Source organism: Nanorana parkeri, unplaced genomic scaffold (genome assembly GCF_000935625.1).
Source record: "Nanorana parkeri isolate BGI_ZX_2015 unplaced genomic scaffold, ASM93562v1 scaffold975, whole genome shotgun sequence".
NCBI lineage: Eukaryota > Metazoa > Chordata > Amphibia > Anura > Dicroglossidae > Nanorana > Nanorana parkeri.
Window position 1 is genome coordinate 82,606 of NW_017307243.1, and position 20,046 is coordinate 102,651.

At 42.1% G+C, this 20,046-nt stretch overlaps 1 protein-coding gene across 2 annotated transcripts in view; it reads left to right on the top strand.

Annotated features, from left to right (window-relative positions):
- Positions 1–20,046, top strand: part of FAM234A (family with sequence similarity 234 member A) — a 56,793-nt gene that overhangs the window by 1,302 nt on the left and 35,445 nt on the right. For both annotated transcript variants that reach the window (XM_018566785.1, XM_018566786.1), the window contains exons 2-6: positions 12,108–12,400; positions 13,358–13,471; positions 16,967–17,161; positions 18,003–18,133; positions 19,683–19,815. In XM_018566785.1, coding sequence (XP_018422287.1) covers positions 12,136–12,400; positions 13,358–13,471; positions 16,967–17,161; positions 18,003–18,133; positions 19,683–19,815 — 838 coding nt within the window. In that variant the 5' untranslated portion in view covers positions 12,108–12,135. The remainder of the gene's footprint in view (positions 1–12,107; positions 12,401–13,357; positions 13,472–16,966; positions 17,162–18,002; positions 18,134–19,682; positions 19,816–20,046) is intronic.

The window sequence follows — 20,046 nt, forward strand, 5'->3', positions numbered from 1 at the left end:
TTTTTCACAAACCGCCTCAAAAACCCCCCCCCCCCCCCATTGTGCATCTTAGAAAGCGCTGCTGCCCAAGTAGCCTGCTACAAGTCATATGGGTGGCTGTACTGTCACCCAGATTACTTGTACAAAACAAGCGGCGGCTCACCTGCTAATACGTTCCCTCCCCTAGCTGCGGCTGTGACGGGAGAGCTGGGCAGCACAGACGTTCCATGCCGTCATAGCAGACTGAAAGAGGTTAAGGTATAAAAACAAACTTTAACCCTGCTGCTTGGGCTAAATGTAGAAAAAAAAACACCTGCCCAGCGCACGGAACTGCATGTGTCTCAGGTGTCGGGCAACAGGATTCGCGCATCTCTTGATATCTAAAAGTATTCCTAAGGCCTTGTTCACACCAAATGCAGAGCAGATCCGGTCAGGTTTCTGCACACGCACGCTAGTCTTTTATATGCGTTTTTGGCTAACAAAACAATTTTTTTTTTTTAAGTTTAAAATGGGCTTTCAGTGCGTTCCAGGCATTTGCATGCGTTTTTGATGCGTTTGCAGATCCAGAGCAGGTAAAATAGGGCTTGCTGCAGTTTTTTCACCTGCTGTGGAACTGCACGCTGCGATGTGAACTGGAGCAAAAAATACCATTGGAATACATTGGACGCAGTTTTGATCCGGTCTGCAACTGATCTGCTCTGCACCTACTCCGCGCTTGGTGTGAACAAGGCCTAAGGGCTTGTTCACACGATTTTCCGGTGCGGATCTGCAGATGCGGTGCTCTGCATGCAGTGCGGTTTTACCGCGGTCCGGGCGCTGACAGTTCTTTTTTTTTTTTTTTAAGCCGTGGCGCTGTCAGTATGCAGATTATTTCTCTGAGGTCCCTTCCGCCCTCTTGTAACAACCACTTCCCTTTTGTGTATGTAAAGCTGGTGAGGCTGTTTACATGCTGACGGTTTTCCCTCTCGTGTGCAGCGCTCAGCGCGCATACGAGAGGGGGGAGGGTCAGGACGTCTTAAGACGCCCTACCGCTCTGAGCAGACGTCCATCTGGCCGTTCACAAACGGCCATGGACGTAAGGTGGTTAATATGTAATTGTTGATGTAAAATGTTTGTTATGTAATCTTAAAATAAAAAAACTATTAAAGTAAAAAAAAAAGCTGGTGATCAGACATGTATCACGTTTGCAGATATGTTGATGGTGCTGGCTACAGCAATCTGCAGAGAACGAGCTCACAGGAGACGTCGTTATTGGGTACACCCGATCTTGAGGCTCAGGGACTCCATGGGGCAGTTTTGGAGTTTATGAGGATTTGCGAGCTCACTTTTTTTTTTGCTTAGCTGCAGTGCAGTCCGTTTTCGGCGCGTTTTCGTTGCGTTTTTGACGCGTTCGTGCGTTACCGGACAAAATGTGTCATGCAGTATTTTTTCTGTCGTGACCTGAACGGACTGCGCACCTGAGAACTGTAGCCCATAAAACACATAGAGATGCATTGGGATGCATTTTTAGTGCAAGAGCGTACAGAATCGGCACAGAATCCGGATGTCGTGTTAACAAGCCCTTAATGTTATATTTCATTGCATCTCTGGCGGCTGTGTCGGAGGTACTCCAGACTTCGTGGCGCGCGTTTTTACCGTGACTCGCGGTAAAAAAACGTGTGACAAACGCTCGTTTCCAAGGGCTACCTGGCTGTATCCCAATGGATACGTGCGGCAAATACGCAAAGATTCAATGAGGGAAATTTACTAAGACTGGAGCAGCTGTGGATGGCAACCAATCATCATCCATCCAGCTTTCATTTTCTTTCAAACATTTTTTATTAGTTTTTTAAAGAACACGTAGCAGAACATATAATAAGGTCAGTAAGCGGATGCAGACGCCGCAACAGTCAAATGTTAACAAAAATGACATGTACAATGGCATGTACGAGAATACAGTAGAATATTTTATACCATGATAGGTGAAGGGAAAACAAAATCAGTAACCCTGCAGGTATCCGGTACGTTACTCCAAGCCCTCCAAGCCCTATCGCCTTATGCAACGTTCCTCAAATACTGTCCGTCACAAAATTAGACTTAGGAGACATAAAACCACCAACCTCTCAGTCAGAATAAATGTAGGGAGGGGGCACCTACAATTCTCCCCAGTAGGTAACGGAGAGAAGAAATAACTACGGATGGAAAAATATGACCGAATGGAAAAAGAGAGTAGTAACAAGGAATATAAAGACCCAGTTTAGGAATTAGAAGAGGAACAAGAAACAAGAGGTCGGAGGAGGAACATCCTAAAAGATAATCCTTCATAACGGAGAGGACACTAAGGTAGCATCAATATAATGAGGGCTAGCGTAGGACATCCAAGGTTCCCAGATTTTTAAGAATTTACCATGATTCAGCTAAAATTGCTGATAATTTTTCATTGACCATAGTATTGGTGACTCTATTCTTCACTGCCGGGAAGGTAAGAGCCGAGGACTTCCAAGATTTGGCAATAGTTTGTTTAGTAGCCATACAAATATGAGCAATCAGGGTCTGCTGACGCTTCGTTATCCCAGGTACCGGCTTATGCAATAAGGCCTCGCATGGATTTTTAAGTAAATTACAACCTAAGATTGTATTAAATAGCACATATACTCAAATCCAAAGAGGGGAGTGGTGCTGAAGGAGCGGAAGGGTGAAGTGCTGTAATTGGAGATAACGAAAAGATTCTGATAAAGGCACTGCATATGATGATTGAAAATGGATTAAAGAGTGCACCACGCAAGCAAATAGAAGAGAGTGGATACCACAAAAGCCAGCATTATTGCACCAAGAAAAATGGTCAGGGCAATCCATAACAGGGAGAAATAACAGGCATTGTGTGAGGGAAAGAAGAAGATGAGGGGAAGCCAAGTTACTAGAATATTGAACTTAGTCCCAAGCTTTCAAGGTATGCAAGATAATCGGGCTTAATCCCAACGGGCGGATGGAAGGTGGGTGCCAGGGTAGGTTGGAGACCTGGATAGGATGAGAATCCACCGCATCCAATGCTTCGTGCGGACAGAAGGGCAAGTGGAACAATTTGTTTCCCCTTCATAATAATTTGGATGATAAGGAAACCCCAATCCGCCCCGAAGTATAGACCTGTAAAGGATCTGCCTATTGAGCCTAGGGCGAGAATGCCCCCATATATATATAATGGAGTATATCCCTTTGCAGGATACGAAGAATACGGGCCGGCACCTGAACAGGCAGAACACTAAAAAAATATAAAAGTTTCGGTAAATAAGTCATTTTGATGGCATGGATTTTACCTTTCCAGGATATGTTATGATGTTTCCATGAAGCAAGAAGCCTCTTCAGCCGACATATTAATCCAGGGAAGTTAGAATCTGATTGGTTACTGTGCCCAGCTGCTCCAATTTTAGTATTTGTCCTCGGGGAATAATACTTGCTGGGTTCTTTTATCTCATTTTATATTAGAAGCAGTTTTCTTCTATATCAGGGGTAGTGAATTAAAATTCCAAATATGTCCGGTCACCAAAATTTCCTTCAAGCCGAGGTCCGACTCGCAGTCCAGACAGAACGGTCACTCAGTCCTAGCCTGCACTACAGTCCGTCATTTAGGCTGCATTCACACTGGCAACTGCGTTGCAACGCACAGCTGCCGGAGTCTGTTCCCAGACACAGTGCTGATGCACCGATCCCGGCGCATCGCAACTCTTTTTACTTTTTTGTTAGAACTTTATTGAAATGTCACAAGTTTTATAGGCAAAGCGCAGTGTGATGCGGTTGTACTACATTGTGGCTAGCTTCATTGAAAGAAAGTACAGCATCTATCAGAGTGCCTCTTACATTCATTGTCCGCATCAGAGAGCCCCCTAAGATAAGATGTCCCCATAAGAGTGCCCTCTTCCATTACGTGTTCCATGAGAGTGCCCCCTTACATTAGGTGTCCTCATCGGAGCGCCCCCTTACATTAGGTGTCCTCATCGGAGCGCCCCCTTACATTAGGTGTCCTCATCGGAGCGCCCCCTTACATTAGGTGTCCTCATCGGAGCGCCCCCTTACATACAGAAATACGGGATCACTCTAATGGGGGCACCCAATACAAGGAGCACTCTGATAGGGACACCCAATATGATAATAATTAGTTATCCCCATCAGAGTGCCCCCTTATTTTTGTGTTTCAATTAAGGGGGCGCTCTGATGTCAGCAACTAATATAAGGGGCCAATAAATGAAAGTGAGCACTCTGATGAGGACAACGAATAAGTAATTGTTCCCATCAGTGCCCCCTTACACTGGTTGTCCCTGGAGACACTTTTGTAGCTCCGTACGCCGTACGTCCTTGGCAGCGAAAGGGTTAAAATGCTGCTATCACATTCGCTTGTTATGGAGAACCTGGTGGAAAGATGGACAGGGAAAACCTGCTGGAGGTGTACATGGAGCTGAGCCAGGACATGTCCTCACCTTCTTGCTTTCACAGCTCAGCCAGCACACACAGCTCCCTCATCAAACAGGGAATCCCACCGCACTCCTGACTGAGAAAAAACCCCAGGGGGGGGGGGGGGGTGCTGAAGTACTCACGGAACAGAATAACACCAGCACCAGCACTCCGAATGTTCTTCAGTAAGAAATCCTTGTATTCATCTTAGCAGGTCATATCACCATGTGTGGCAACTTTTCGGAACCTGTCCGGTCCCTTCATCAGGCAAACAAAGTGATAAAAGTACAGGCAAAGTGTTGACAATATACAATATACACCAGTGCACAAACCCAGCTACCGATCAGAACACATAGTACCGCCCCACTGATGTCATAATGACATCACATTCCCACCAGTTGTATATCCAGATGTCATTCTGTAAAACCATATATGCAAAAAACAAAGTCCTTGTGGAACGATGTGATGACATAGATCATGACAATATGGAAGCAAACCAGTCATACACGTGAAAATGATTCTCCTCCCACCGGCCCATAAATCACAAACTCCTGTTCTTCAAGTACCTCCCCTCATCGGTATTGTGGGTCAGACTGTACGGCAGTACAGTCATGGCCACGCCCATCTAATTACCAGAGGTTCATAGACGAGCATTCGCTAATGCGGTCAGCTCTAGGCTCTGATAGGCGATAACTGAGTCTGGTTAGGGAATCATCATATTCTGGCTGTCTCAGGTTAACATAAATAACCATCATCAAGATATTATATGCGTGATAAATGACATCATCTGTTGCACTCTGCTATGAGTGGACATGATCAAAGGAACACATTGGAGAATAGATGCAGCATAACCAAAAGACGGGTAAATCCATGGATACAGTTATAAATGTAGAACTGGAGCATATAATGAAAACAAGGCCTCAATATTATCATAAAAATAATCCTCTAGGTGACCATAGCTCGAAAGCTCCAGTATAAAACTGTAACTTGGGTACAATTCTGCCATGCGTACCAGAACGTGTCATCATACATGCATGTCAACTAGCAAGCTACCATCCATCATTTGACTGTCTTATTAAATAGTCCTGGGTGAATGATTCTAGTGAATGTCAGTCAAGTGCAAGTTATATCAAAACATGCGTGTCCAAAACGCATGTGCTGAGCTTATGTTTCAACCAAACAATGTGTTTGTAGGGGTGAATGATGCTCAAGAGACTGTGCATGGTCTCACTGGGGCTGCTTGCGGTTCTCACCAGGGCTGTGCAGGTAGCAGGAAGGAGGAGATGTTCGACTGGCCGGCGCTGTAAACAAGCACTTCAAGGTCCCCACAAGGCTGCCGTGAAGTCCTCAGCAAGTGCAGGACCTTACAGCAGCCACTTGTGTTTAAAAATGTAAAGCGCTGGTATCGGCGCTTACTATCGGTACATTTTCACTCATACTCATGAAAATGCCCAATATGGGCACCGATATCGATACTGGTATCGGTGCATCCCCATTTAAAGGTATGTGAAATAGAAACCCAAAAGGTTTCATATTACTGAATACTATCATCACATGTATTACCCACATTCAACAACAACAGCAGCAGGAGGGTCGGGGGTTTGCCCATCCCTGACTTAGTAGGAGAAAATCTCCTTTTCCATAGTAACAGTCTTTTAATACATGTCCTGTGTTATTACAGGGCAGTGTTTGAAGTATACACCGCCTTGGACTTTTCCACATTTCGTAGTGTTGCTGCTTGGATTTCAAAATAGATTTAATTGTGCTTTTTCCATTTGCTTTTATGCAGTATACTTAGAACAGTTCCAGGTAACAAGCCACACTAACCGCTAAGCTATTTATGCATTCCGACACGCTGTAGCGATGCTAAAATCAGAACATTCTCTACATTTGCCTTTATCTGGTTATTGTGAAATCCACCGCACACACCAATCACCTTACAGAGTCAGTAGGAGAATACTTGCTGAAGCCTGAGCTGTGTTACTTCTGTCTCAACGCTTCCTGTAGATTGATGGCTTACCTAAAGGAAGTAGAAAGAATGATGTAGTACAGCCATGGCTCCCTCCCAATATGCAATGGAAGGCTTTATATGATGTGTACATTTAACATGCTGAAGGTGCTGAATATTTGTATTATTATTGTGATATAGCTGTGAATTCAAAAAAGACATTTGTTGGTGGTGCAAGTATTCTGCCCTAGGTCAATACTTAATAAAACCACCTTGGTTGCACGTTTTTTTAGAACATGGCTTTGCTCATCTGGATCTTTCAAGTTTTGACTATTCTTTTTGGCTAAAGTGATCTAGCGCTTTCAGTTAGTTTGACATTAGATTCTGAATTCAATTAAGCTGTGTCACTCGAAGACATTCAGATTCTTGGTTTTAAACAACTCCAGTGTGGATTTTGTTGTTTGTTTAGGGTTATTGTCCTGTTGGAACAGTCGGGCTTCACAGTGGAATAGAAGTCATCAGCACTCCATTGGTGTGAAATAATCAGCTTGGATTCATTCACAGAATGTCACATACGTATATAATCCAACATTTCGGGGCCACGCAGGGTCCCTTTGACAGGGTTACATAGTGTTGTCACTATTTTACCCTGGGAAACGGACCCTACGTGGCCCCGAAATGCTGGATTTTATACTTATGTAACGTTTCGGATTTATTGACATGTACGAAGTGCTGGTGACTTCTCTTCTACTTGTAAATGCTCTGCATAACGCCATCCATTACTGTCACTTTGAAGGAGAACTATGGGTTTAGGGCTTTTCACCATAGTTCTCCTTAGGGTAACGGGAGGACACAAACTAGCATCCTCCCGTCACCCTAGGCTCAGTATACCGCGAGCTGCTGCTCACGGTATACTGAGACGCTGCAGCTGAAGCGGATCCCGACAATTATGCCGGGATCCTCCCAGCTGCGTGACTGACAGCTGGCTCTGCCTATCTAGAGGCAGACCCAGCTGTACCCGCCCCCGTCCGTTCTCACCTCATAGTTCTCCTTTTAAGCATCACTTCATCAGTTTGGTCATAATAGCTGTAAGGAGAGCCGCTTAGAACTTTTATAACTTAACACTTCAAAGTAAGTCTTACCGTCGGGCTCCATTAGAAAAAAGCAAAATCCGCCGAAAAAAAGGGTCGTGTAGAAGCGACTTGTGACCGTGACGCGCGACATGGAGCTAAGACAGCTCCATTGAATATCATTAGCCGGCGACTTCTCGCGATATCGCGCTGCAAAAATGCACGATATCGCGACGGAAATCGCTACGTGTGAATGGTGCCTTAGGCCTCTTTCAGCATTGAAACAGGTTTTTCTCTAGAACTGACTGTAACGGCTTTATCTATCATGCCCTTAGTCCTGACCCGACCAGTTTTTTTAGCCCCTACCAATGGCAAGCATCTTTACAACATAATACTTGTCCCACTGTATTTCATCTTGGGAACGGTATTTAGAGGGTGTTGATTATAAAAAGTTACAAATTGGTGCCATCAGACAAGGGAACCATTTTCCACGTTTGCTGTGTCTCCTACTCGCCTTTTAGCTAACTCCAACTCAGATTTAATATAGATTTTTGATCAACACCTTTTTTTTAATGCCCTTTTCTAAAGACCAACTTTGTGGATGCTCTGGGTTTACCAAAAAACGATTTATCAGCTGTGAATCTCTGTGGCTTTTTCTGAGTTACCATTAGCTTCTTGATTAGTAGGGATGCACAGATACTTTTCGAGTACCAGTGCAGATACTTGGCATTTTCATGAGAACTACCGGGGTTGCAGCGGTTGCAGCTGGGACCTGGCTCTGGCACTCCACCACTGTCCTGAAATCATTAGTCTGTATTGTTTTAGAAAAACTGTCACATGACAATAAACAAAAATGTATCAGTACTTGTAAGTACTCTGCAAGTACCAGTACTCGTACTCGTAAAACTGGTATCTGTGCATCCCTTTATTTATATTTATAAAAACAAAATCGTACATTAATACAGAGATGTACAAATCCCAGGAGCTCCGTGTGCTCCTTATAAATGACAGCTGCCTCCTAATTTTTGAATTTTTCTCTAGTCTAGTCTTGGAGCTCAAAAGTATTGGTACATGTACTCGTACTTGTACCGAGTACTGTACTTGGTATCTGTGCAACCCTACTTTATAGACTGATGCCCTCCTTTTCCAGTCGCTGAGTTTTAGTGGGCTGCAAAGGTGCACTTCTACCATATTTTTCTCCATTTTCATGTAATGGTTTCATCAATGCTGCAGGGGATGTTCAGGGTGTGGCATTCTTTTTTATAAATTAATAATGATTGATGTTCCTCCCAGAATTTTAATCTAGGCTGGTTTAAACTGCTCATTATAATGCTGTTTGTTTAGATAAGTTCTATATGGAGCTATTTAGCATTTTATGTGTTGCTCTTTGTCATTTGACCTGTGAAGTAAGCCTGAAAGCCCATTTCACTTTTCCATATTTTGTGTTGGGCTAATAAGGAGGTCAGAAGAAGTGCTCTATGTAGCACCATTCCTGCACTGCTTGAACTGCCAATCAGTAATTCATTTCTCCCTGCATTGCACTAAAGACTTTCTACAGAGAAGTCAAATCTGGAGGTTGTATACTGTAAGGCCTGGTTCACACCTGGGCGAGGAACACGCTGTAAAACGCTCAACATGTGAAAACCAATGATTGCCTATGGGCATGGTTCCCACCTGGGCGTTTTACAGCGCGTAGCAACGCGCTGTAAAACGCCCTATGCACAAAGAAGTACAGGAGCTTCTTTGGGGCGTATTCGCCGCGCGTATCCATTAGGATACAGCCTGATAGCCCTCGGAAACGCGCGTTTGTCGCGCGTTTCTTTTACCGCACATCGTGGAAACGCGCGGCAAACGTGCATATTCCGTACGCCCAGGTGTGAACCCAGCCTTACTGTTGCTGATTTGTTTTTGTTTTGTCTTTTTGATTGTTAAAATAGAAGAATATGCATGCTGCCATTGCTATCCACCTTGTGAAAATGCTACTTAGTTGGTCACCATGTTGTGATTTGATTGAACTCAATGGACATTTGACTTTTTGAACTCTACATACAGTATGTAACTATGCTGATTTAGTAGCTTCAGTACATTCTGTGTCACCTAACTGGAACAAGTATGTGGACTAGTCTACAGCAGGCTTTCTCAACCAGAGTTCCCTCAAAAGTTGCTAGGAGTTCCTTGAGAGATGGTGGATGTATCACCCACCTACACTGACATCCAATGTAAGGGGTCAGTTCTCCACTTTAATTGGGTACTACTTTACCCACCAGCAGTGTAAGGGGGCCCTTCTCCCACTGACCACCAGTGTAAGGGGGCCCTTCTCCCACTGACCACCAGTGTAAGGGAACACTACAATTGTCACAGTCTGAGTTCTTCTCTTGCCAATATTATTTATACCATGTAGATTTATGTTGTTGTGTAGCGTCCAGAGTTATTGGAAAACGATCTGCCATTTACTCAGCACGTAAGTGTAGCTTACATAATGATGTGTGAGAAGTGTTCTGTGCTCCAATACTGTGAGGCCAGGCTGGCATGATGACACACCACCAAGAGGTTGGCCTTGATTCACAGGAAGTGGGCTAAATGATGCTGGATGTCATTGAACCCGGAAGAGGAGCACCATCTTCTGGAACAAATTTTTTTTTTTGCAGGGGACTTTTTTTTTTTTTTTTATAACATATACTATATATTCTTTTTAATAGCTGGGGTTCTGTTTCAAACCTTATTTTTTTATAAAATGAGTCATTAAAATATATGCTAAAAGTTATAGGGAAGGGTTAACACCCCTTTGAGTAATTATTTTGCTCCCTGTATACCTTTTAAAGTGACATTAAACCCTCAGATGTTTTAACATAAAACAATAGTGTAATGTGTGCCTTACTGTAATCCATGGTTGTTTCCCTTCTCTTTGATGCTCTTCCTTTTAAATCTGTATCTTTTCTCATGCTTGGGGAGAACTTCCCTTTGCAGCTCAGGGCCTCTTCCTGTAGTGCTGGCTCAGGTTACAGCCTATAGAAACGTATACACAGACACCGTTTGAGACAAGGCAGTCTGCTGAAAAGGGAAGTTCTCTCCAAGCATGAGAACAGATACAGATTTAAAAGGAAGAGCAGCAAAGAGAAGGGAAACTACCATGGATTACAGTAAGGCGCACATTACAGTATTGTGTTATGTTAAAAAATCTGAGGGTTTAATGTCACTTTAAGGAAGATTTCCTTTGCTTCCTGTCCTTGAGACATAACAGAAAATGAGTAGAATTCTCACCTTAGACAATAGTCGCTGGCATATTTGTCCCCATTGGAGTGTTAAGGCCGTGACGCACTGCAGGCGAAGCAGCGCGGAGCGGTGGCGCGCTGCCTTTGCGAGCAGTGTGTCATGTCATTTTCTTCTCGGCACCTCAGCTTGCGTGAGCTCGCAGAGCTGAGCGTGCCGAGATGAACAATTTCAACTTCAGCCAATCGGCTCGCGCGTATAAACCGGCGCGACGGGATGCGACGTCTGGCCGGTTGTTACAGACGAGCCGATTGGCTGAAGGCGCAGTCAATCATCTGACTGCACTCAGCTCACACACTGCACGCGAAGCTCCGTGCCGGAGAGCTTTGCTTCGCTCTGCACGGCTTCGCGTGCAGTGTGTCACGGCCTTTATGCTAATTTTTGCTGTGGCAAATAATCTACAATTGTGGCTTTTCCCTCACTTACTGTCTCGGGGGCAGTGGTCACCAGTACACACAGATCAGGTGACGGAGAAAAAGAAGGTTCTAAACCTTCTCCACTCTATCTAAAAGAAAATATTTTTGCTTTTACATGCATTTTAACTTTTCCTCCTGTCCGCATAAAGTGTCCTCCTACAACCTAATCCTAACTATAGCTCTTAACATCTAATTTGCCATAAGTAGCAGTGCCTGTGTCATAGCAGTTGTGCTGAGATCCTTAGCCCAGAAGTTACTGTTCTATTTTAGTACAGTGCATTGGAACGAGTAGGTTAAAGACCAGACTGTATGCTGATAAAAACTTGCTGAATCAAAATATTTAACTGACCCTTGTTAGTCCGTAAAAGGCCATTACATATGGTAGGTCATCTCACCTTTCCCACACTGCCAAAATGTAAACATATGGCCAGAGAAGGTTGAAATACAGTTTTCGTTGGTTTCCTTTATAGCAGGGGTCTCAAACTCAATTTAGTCTGGGACCACTGGACACATTTTTTAGTCCCGTGGGGGCCACTACTATGTACGGTAGCAGTGTTAATGTATGCACGTTACAAGCGGCAACTGTCACCCATTCATGATAAACTCCACCATCCCTACCAAGTCCCCAGCACACATGATAAACTTCCCCCCCTTAATCCATCATTCAGCCAGAGCTCAGAACTGACCAGAGCTCCGGCCGGAGCTGACAGGTGCAGCTCTGCGGTCTGCCTCCGACACAGATGCAGACCGTGTTGCTGCTCCCGCAAGTCAGGCACGCCGTCCGTGTACCTGACTTGGCAGCTGGCTGCAGGCCGCTTAGTACTAGCTCGCAGGCCAAAGTTGGTCCGCAGGCCGGTACTTTTGAGACCCCTGCTTTACAGTATTTGTTTTCAAGCAGCAATTGGTATCTTGTATTTTTGTTTAGTGCCTACATCTTTCCTATTAAAAGCCTTTTTAATTCTAATATTGTTAATATTAATGTACACTTTCTCTTTGTAGAATATTTTTGTGTCCGTTCCTTACAATCATGTACAATAAGGATCTGGATGCTGAAGACAGCCCTCTAAAAAATAATGATGTAAAATCTCTGGAAAACAATAATGCAAGCGAAGAAAAGGATGTACATATTAAAAAGAAGAGCAAGGTTACACGCTTGTCTCGAATACGCACAGCAGCCTTTTTTGGGTCATTATTTCTTTGTCTTACAGCAGTGTTTGCTTTTTCATTTATCATTCCTTGCCCAGTGAGACCCTTTTCCCGGAGAACATGGAGTGTACAGTATGATAATGCTGGTAAGTTAATATAGCTGGTCATCTTTTATATTGCAAGCTACACAATACAATAGCTGACTGGTTTTTATAGCTTTAAAGTATTTCTCAAGTCAAAATCATTTTTTTTTATTGCTGCATGCATCACCACTGGGGAGCTTTGCACTAACTATTTTTCTTATAAGACACAGCTCAGAAAGTGATGGGAAATACAAAATGTTACAGTTGACACCATATCCAGTGACAACTAAGACAAGGTTTCCGCTCACTTTGTAGATATTTCCTCTTGCCTTCTTTTGTGTCACTGGTACAAGAAATAAAGGCAAATCTCTCCAATGGAACACAGCAGGAAAAAAGGTTTTTTTTGCTGTGCCCTACTTAAGCCAAAGCTTAACGAGTATCTAAACCTCAAAAGAAAAGTTCAATATATTGCAGTGCACCAGTCCTTGATGAAGTTGGCTTCATTCGTTTTTTGGATTTAGACTTTTTCGTCTCTATTTTCACCTGGTAATTCTGAAAATAGCACACTTCCTGTCCTAGGGTGGCTATACTCATTGATTGGACTGTATACATGGAGGGAGCTTTGGTTGTCACCCAGACTGGATTCCAAACATATCTTCCTTTCCATCTCCATTACATTAGGGGTGATAGTTTGAAGTTTAAAGAAGGAAGATCTCATTTATTTTTGCTTTTAGTTCAGCTCATTGACAGTGACAATGACATTGCATTTCTGGAAAGATCAGAAAAAAATCAAAAGGTATTTTCTATACTTAGTGAAACATTTCTTATCCTAATTCCTATAGTATATAAATACATGAAAACTAATGCATCTTGGGACTGATAAACTACAATACATTACATAGTTGGTCTTGGGTTAGATACCTAAGATTTGGATGAATTCTTAAATGATAGTATAGAAAATGTATGTGTGTCCTTATCACAATATGCTGGTTAATATTTGTCTTTTTTGTGTTGATGCAGTTGGCTACATGTTCCTTGCTACTGAAGATGTGAACGAGGATAACGTGCAAGATATTCTTTTTCTTTTTAAAGCTGATAATTCAAGCAACTTGAATATGTCCTGCGCAGATGGAGGTACATATTTTACGTCTTGCTTGTTTGCATGTGCAAGTTTTTATAATTGTGTTTTGCAAATGTTGCAAAACCACTGAAAGAAAGAGAAGCAATATGGCATACCTTGACAAATACAGGCTATGAACATGACCCAGTATGTGACAACAAAACAGCTTTGCCCCAGTAAAGTTTATTATAAATCCTAGTGGAGCTGGGTACACACTGTGAGGCTGAATGAAAAATAATCTGAAAAAGGACTCTATCCACACCAACAGCGTGGATGGATGAATCTCCTGCTGTGTCCTTTGTATCCTGACAGCAGCGCCCACCGCTGACAGAATACCCAAACAAGACTTGCAGAGACAGGCTTCGGGATCCAGGAATCATCAGCCAACAAAAATTGGGGGACTCAGAAGGCTTAAGGGAAAGGTTATTTTCAACCCCCAAAACACAATGACTGTCCTTTGCCCGTGGGAGGAAAATTGGAGGCTTTCCTTTCACTATGGCAACAGATCGCCTCTAGCAAATTTATTCTGAATCTGGTGGCAAATGGGTACTAATTGTAATACTCATAGGAGCCCCCAACAAGATATTTACTCAAAAAAACCTCCTAAAGATCCACTGAGAGCTTGTTCTCTGGTTTCTTTGATGTGGAAACTTGTATACCAGCAGGTGATAATTCCAGTCCTCCTTGCAGAGGAAGGACAAGGATTTTTTCTCCCACATTTTTGTAGTCCAAAAACTCCTGCTAGGTTTTAGCAGAGGCTCTTATACCCTTACACCTACAGTTAGTAGCCATAATTGCCTTCCTGAACAATCTTCGCAAAAATCTGGCAACAGCCAGCCAGTGGCTCCAAGATCTAGGTTGGATTTTGAAGCTTGAAAAGTGTTGCCTTGATACTGCTCAGTCTACAGTTTTTCTGCCTTAATAGGGCAGATCATTTTTCTGCCTTAAGAGAACATCGAAAAGTTGGAGTCTGCCTGCCCTATACTCTTACAGTGCACTCGCCATTTTCCCATCAGGGACATTATGTCACTATCCTTCCAGCAGTGAAGTGGGGTCACATGGACTTGAGCCCTCTCCACTCCATACTTCTAAAAATTTGGGATTGGTTCTCGGCCTCCTTCAACAAGAAAATAATTTTCCCATCAATGGTAAAAAAGTCTTTTTGCTGGTAGAAGAAGAAAAAAAAAAGCTTACCAGAGGCCTACTATGGGAATTTGACACTTACCATTAATGCCAGCTTGTTCATACCAGATTACCCAGGGGTCCTGGTCAAAAGAAGCGTAGTTTGTTATGCCTTTGCCCATTTCAGTTAATCCCAAGAATCCTTGGGAAGTTGCTGAAGGACATGAGCCTATTCTCGATTACCCCTTACTGGTCAAAGAGGGCATGGTTTTCAGTGCTACTCTCTCTAACCAAGGAACCCGCAATAATACCAATAATAGTGTTCACCACGCTGAATATTTTGCCATATCGTTCATTTTATACATGCCATATTTATCTATATACTGTTATTTATGCAAATAGAGATCTTAAAGGAGAACTATGGGGTTAGGGCTTTGCCCCATAGTTCTCCTTAGGGTAACGGGAGGACACAAACTAGCGTCCTCCCGTCACCCTAAGCTCAGTTGAGACGCCGCAGCTGAAGCGGATCCCGACAATTATGTCTGGATCCGCCAAGCTGCATGACTGACAGCTGGCTCTGCCTATCTAGAGGCAGAGCCAGCAGTACCCGCTCCCTCCCCCGTCCGTTCCGCCAGTCAGCTCTGGCGGGGAGGGGGGAATCCAGCCACTCCCCTGTCACGGCAGAGAGCTGTGACAGGATCGAGAGGTGAGCGAACGCCGCTATGTGTTCGTTCACTTCCAGATCTACTGAGCCGACCTGTGAGAGTCTCATTGTCACAGGTCGGCTAGAACTATGAGGTGAGTGAAAAGCACTCACCTCATAGTTCTCCTTTAAGTAAAGGTGCATGGCAGTGCATAGCTTTACCATCCTATTACTGTGAAGGGCCCATTGTTTGGTTTTAATGTGATTTTAAGGTTGCTCTATGTGAAATAAAACAATTTTCTTATTATTTCGCAAATATTTTTGGTATAGATTTCTCATTTTGTGGTTAAAGGCTAAGTTCACCTTCCAGTCCATGTTTTATGGTACACCCATATTTGGGCTGTACCATGAAACATGCTCATATTGCAACCCAACTGCAAATCCTTCCCTAGGGGTCACTGCACTTGTAGTCCATTAGCTCTGACTCCTATCCATGTTACTGCATGTCCATACCTCGGTACAGGCATGGACGAGAGGAATTGTCTGCAGGAGCTAGAATGTTGCACCCACGATCTACTGATCGCGGTTGCAATGCTTTACTGGCTTCTATGCAAAAAATAACAAGCGCATATTTTTGTGTGTGCATTTATTTTTTACAGAGCGAACTCTCCATTTAAATATAGAGATCTTAAGTTATTTTTTGTAATTTCCCAATCTTGGTTTGGATATATGCCCTATATAATTGGGGGCATTTTGTGAGGTTGAATTTGCATCTGTTTCTAATAGGGATGTCCCAATGCCACTTTTTCAGGCCCAAGTACAAGTACATCCCCTCATGTACTTGCCGATACCAATTACCGATACTTTTTCTTAAAGGGACAGGTGACTTTAAATGATCCATAGTACAACTACATGTTATGTACTATGGATCATGGTTTAACCTATTCATGTTAGCAGCGGAGAATTGTAACTCTATTGCTGGAGTGTAGTGGAGGTGTGTGCTGTATATATGTAACCTGCTCCTCCTTACTACATCTCCCCGCGTCCCTGTGCCGATCGTGGATGTGGGTGGGCGGTGAGTGTGCGGCGTGTGGAGCATGGATGCGGGCGGGTCTGGCAGCGGCGAGCGTGAGGTGGGGAGGACGTACGGCGCACAGCGTGTGGAGCTGTGAACAGGGCCAACTGAAGCCGATTAATCGATTATTGAAAAAGTTGACAACTTTTTCAATAATCGATTATAATCGAATATGTCGATTAGTTGTTGCAGCCCTAGTATCGGGACATCCCTAGTTTCTAACTTATTGTACTGTATGTGTTTTTAAAAAAAAGATAGTGATATAGAACTAAAGGATAATTTATACAACACAACACTTTTGCCTCTATTGATCATACTGCCTTGGGGGGTCTAAATTTCTTGGTACAGACACTGGCCTCACCTTGAAAAATCAACCTATCGAAACCAAGAATGTGTTGACTGGGGTTGCACTTTCATTTTCCATTAGTCCGCTTCTGCATTAAAATATGCTAGTATAAGCATTTTTTTTTTTTTTAGAGCACTATGAGTTATTAACGTTTAATTAACGTTTTGGAGTATAAGTGGAGTATTCTGAAATTAAGCACTGCCATATTTAAGCTGTGGTAGAAGGGACACTGATACGCATTATTATAATACAAATATTGCAGCTGGGTTTATAAGATGTTTACAGCTATTTTCAAATTCAGTTATGTGTTTTGCTCTTTACAGATTTGATGTCCCCATGTTTTTTTTTATCGGCCTTGTCTGGGACAAATGGGAGCTCAATTTGGATCAGCCCTGTTAGTGATGATGACAATATTCAGTTATCTCAGTGTGGAATACATAACCTTGGCGGTGCGGGACATTCTGGTTGTCTAATAATTGGAAATTCAGAAGTCTTGTTAGCAGTTGATTCAAAAACAGGCAAGTCAATTATAAGTATCTAGTAAAACTGAAAAATAAAGATCTACTTTAACCATTAAAAACTCCTATTTCTCTATATTTATGAATCTGAATTGTATCTAATGAAATGTTATTTTATTCTACTTCGAATGGCTCCTTCCACTGCTTTCCTCAAAAGGCACTTCCCAGAACCTCCTTAACCCCAGTAAGCCTATACAGGTGAAACTCGAATAATTAGAATATCGTGCAAAGTTCATTTATTTCACTAATGCAACTTAAAAGGTGAAACTAATATATGAGATAGACTCATTACATGTAGCAAAGCAAGATAATTCAAGCCTTGATTTGTCATAATTGTGATGATTATGGCTTACAGCTCATGAAAACCCCAAGAACCCCAAATCCACAACCTCAAAAAAGTAGATTATTACATGCAATCAATAAAACAAGGATTGTACATAGAGCAATATCGGACCTCTGAAAAGTACAAGCATGCATATGTTCTCAGTACTTGGTTTGGGCCCCTTTTGCAGCACTTACTGCAATTACTTTTGCACGATATTCTAATTATTCGAGTTTCACCTGTACTATAATTTTTACCACAAAAATCATTTATACAACATGCATAAAGTAGATTCGGATGACTGTGCAACAACATATTTAATTATTGAAAATATGATAAAAATTAGAGAATAACACATGGCAAATAAAATTCCACCACATTCTGCTTTTTGTGAATTTACTCTGATATACAGTCATGGGTTAAAACAAAAGAACTATTAAATTCACCTGTAAATTAATAAGCGCTATTATGATAATTTGTGGAACCTTAAAAGGTCTAATAACCTGTTTTATATTCCAGGAGATATTTTGTGGAGAAAACCAACTGGAATTGCATTTAACTCAGTGGTTATAAAGCCCGTGCTGAAAATCCCAGATATGGATGAAGATGGTATAGAAGATCTGATGATTTTTCTTACCAACGAACATGAAGTAAGATAAATTCCATAGCGTGAACCTTAAAGTGGACCTTTACCCCATATCTTTAAAAAAACAACAAACACACCTTTAGAAATGTTTAATAATAACAATCTACAAACACATACTTCTAAATAATTGCAAGCGTTGTATTCTTTGCATACCTCATTTCTTCCCCAGTCTTCTGACAGTGGTCATGCTTACTAAGGGCAGGTTACTAGCTCCCCTATTACTTCCTGGATTTCTGGCACACGTGACTAGACATGTGACCATGCACATCATCTCAGGGGAGGAAAATGCCATTCCCTGAGATCTCGTTAGATTACAGATAAGATTTCCCAGCAATGCTCTGCTGATGACAAGGCAATCACAGTGTGCATTGTGTTGGCAAACTGAAGTAATTTGCACTTTAAAAAAAAAAGGAAGTGAATGCTCTGCAAGTGTAAGTATTTCAGAATCACAGCATTTTACACTTGACATGTCTAGGTTATTATTTATAATCCATACATAGAGGGATGCATTGGTAGAATTTGATTTTTGAGTGTAAAGGTCTGCTTTAAGTCTTGCTTGTTATGTTAAATGTTAGTGTTCTTTAGTTCTCTGTAAATATAGAAGCATAGTTCATAATATAGTTTTATACAGTATTGGATATGTTGGAGCTTATGTACCTTACATTTATGATAGTATTTACAGTAGGTGGATCTTTATGCTCATTTTCACATTTTGCTCTATCTCTCTATTATGTGTGTTCAATAACACAGATCTGAATGGTTAATTGCACTGACTTGTCCCTTATCTGAGGGCTCAGTTGAAGGTTTTTCCAGTGAGAGAGACCCTGAATAGAATGTGATAGATATATATTTATGTTATTATACAGAGTAAAATACAGCAGCTGCCATTGTTGTCCTTTTTCTGGAAGTGCTAGGAAAAGCCAACCTATGCACTAAGTGGTACATGGAAGACAGGAGTATTGTGTCATATATAGATATGTGTGAGGATTTTTGGGTAGGAGGGAACCCTTGGGTTGAGGGAAGTCAGGTTGGTAGGATTTTATGAGGGCTGTTGTGAGCCTATAGGTTTAGTTAGAGTCAAGTGATGAGTTTTAGATGTGAGTTTATGTGGGATAGGGGGTTGAATATGGTGCACAGGAGCCATTGTCAATACAAAACAAAAATCTAACATTCCGTAAAAATATACTAAATTATAGCAATCAAGGAAAAAGAACAAAAACACTTTGAGAGGTATTTATCAAAACTAGAGCAGGCAGAATCTAGAGCAGTTGCCCTTGACAACCAATCAGCTTCTCTCGTCAGTTTGTTCAGTTAAGTTTTTAAAATGAAAGAGAGAAGCTGGTTGGTTGCCATGCACAACTGCTCCAGATTTTGTCTGTTCCAGTTTTCATAAATCCCCCCCAATTATGTTTAGTAGGTACAGTACATGTACAGAGGGGATTTTTTTATTTTCACTCATTGGTTTCTAAAGTCATTTGTAAAAATGCTTCCTGTAGTATATTCACCTGTGAATACAATTTAAAATGTAAGGAATGTTCTGCTTTTACTTTTAGCTGCAGAGTGCCATATTCTCTGGAAAAAGTGGTGACCGCATTGGCCAAACTTGTAAAATTGATAATGAAAAACCAAGTGGTCTTTATACGCATATTACAAAGTCAAAGGCAGAATATGTATTATTCTACTCAGGTAAGACATGCTAATTAAAACATTGCAAACTATTTAAATTAAACATTCCAGTTTCATAAGATCATGTAGAGTCTTTCATATTTTCTTAAATCAAAGGTCACTCAATTTTAATTTAGTCTGGGAACCCTGCAGTCTGCTGCAACCAGAATCTCGAGAGCTTTTCGCAGGCATCTTGAAGTATACTTCCAGAAGCCTTTGCTGTAAACCGACTCTCGTAAATAGCAGACATTA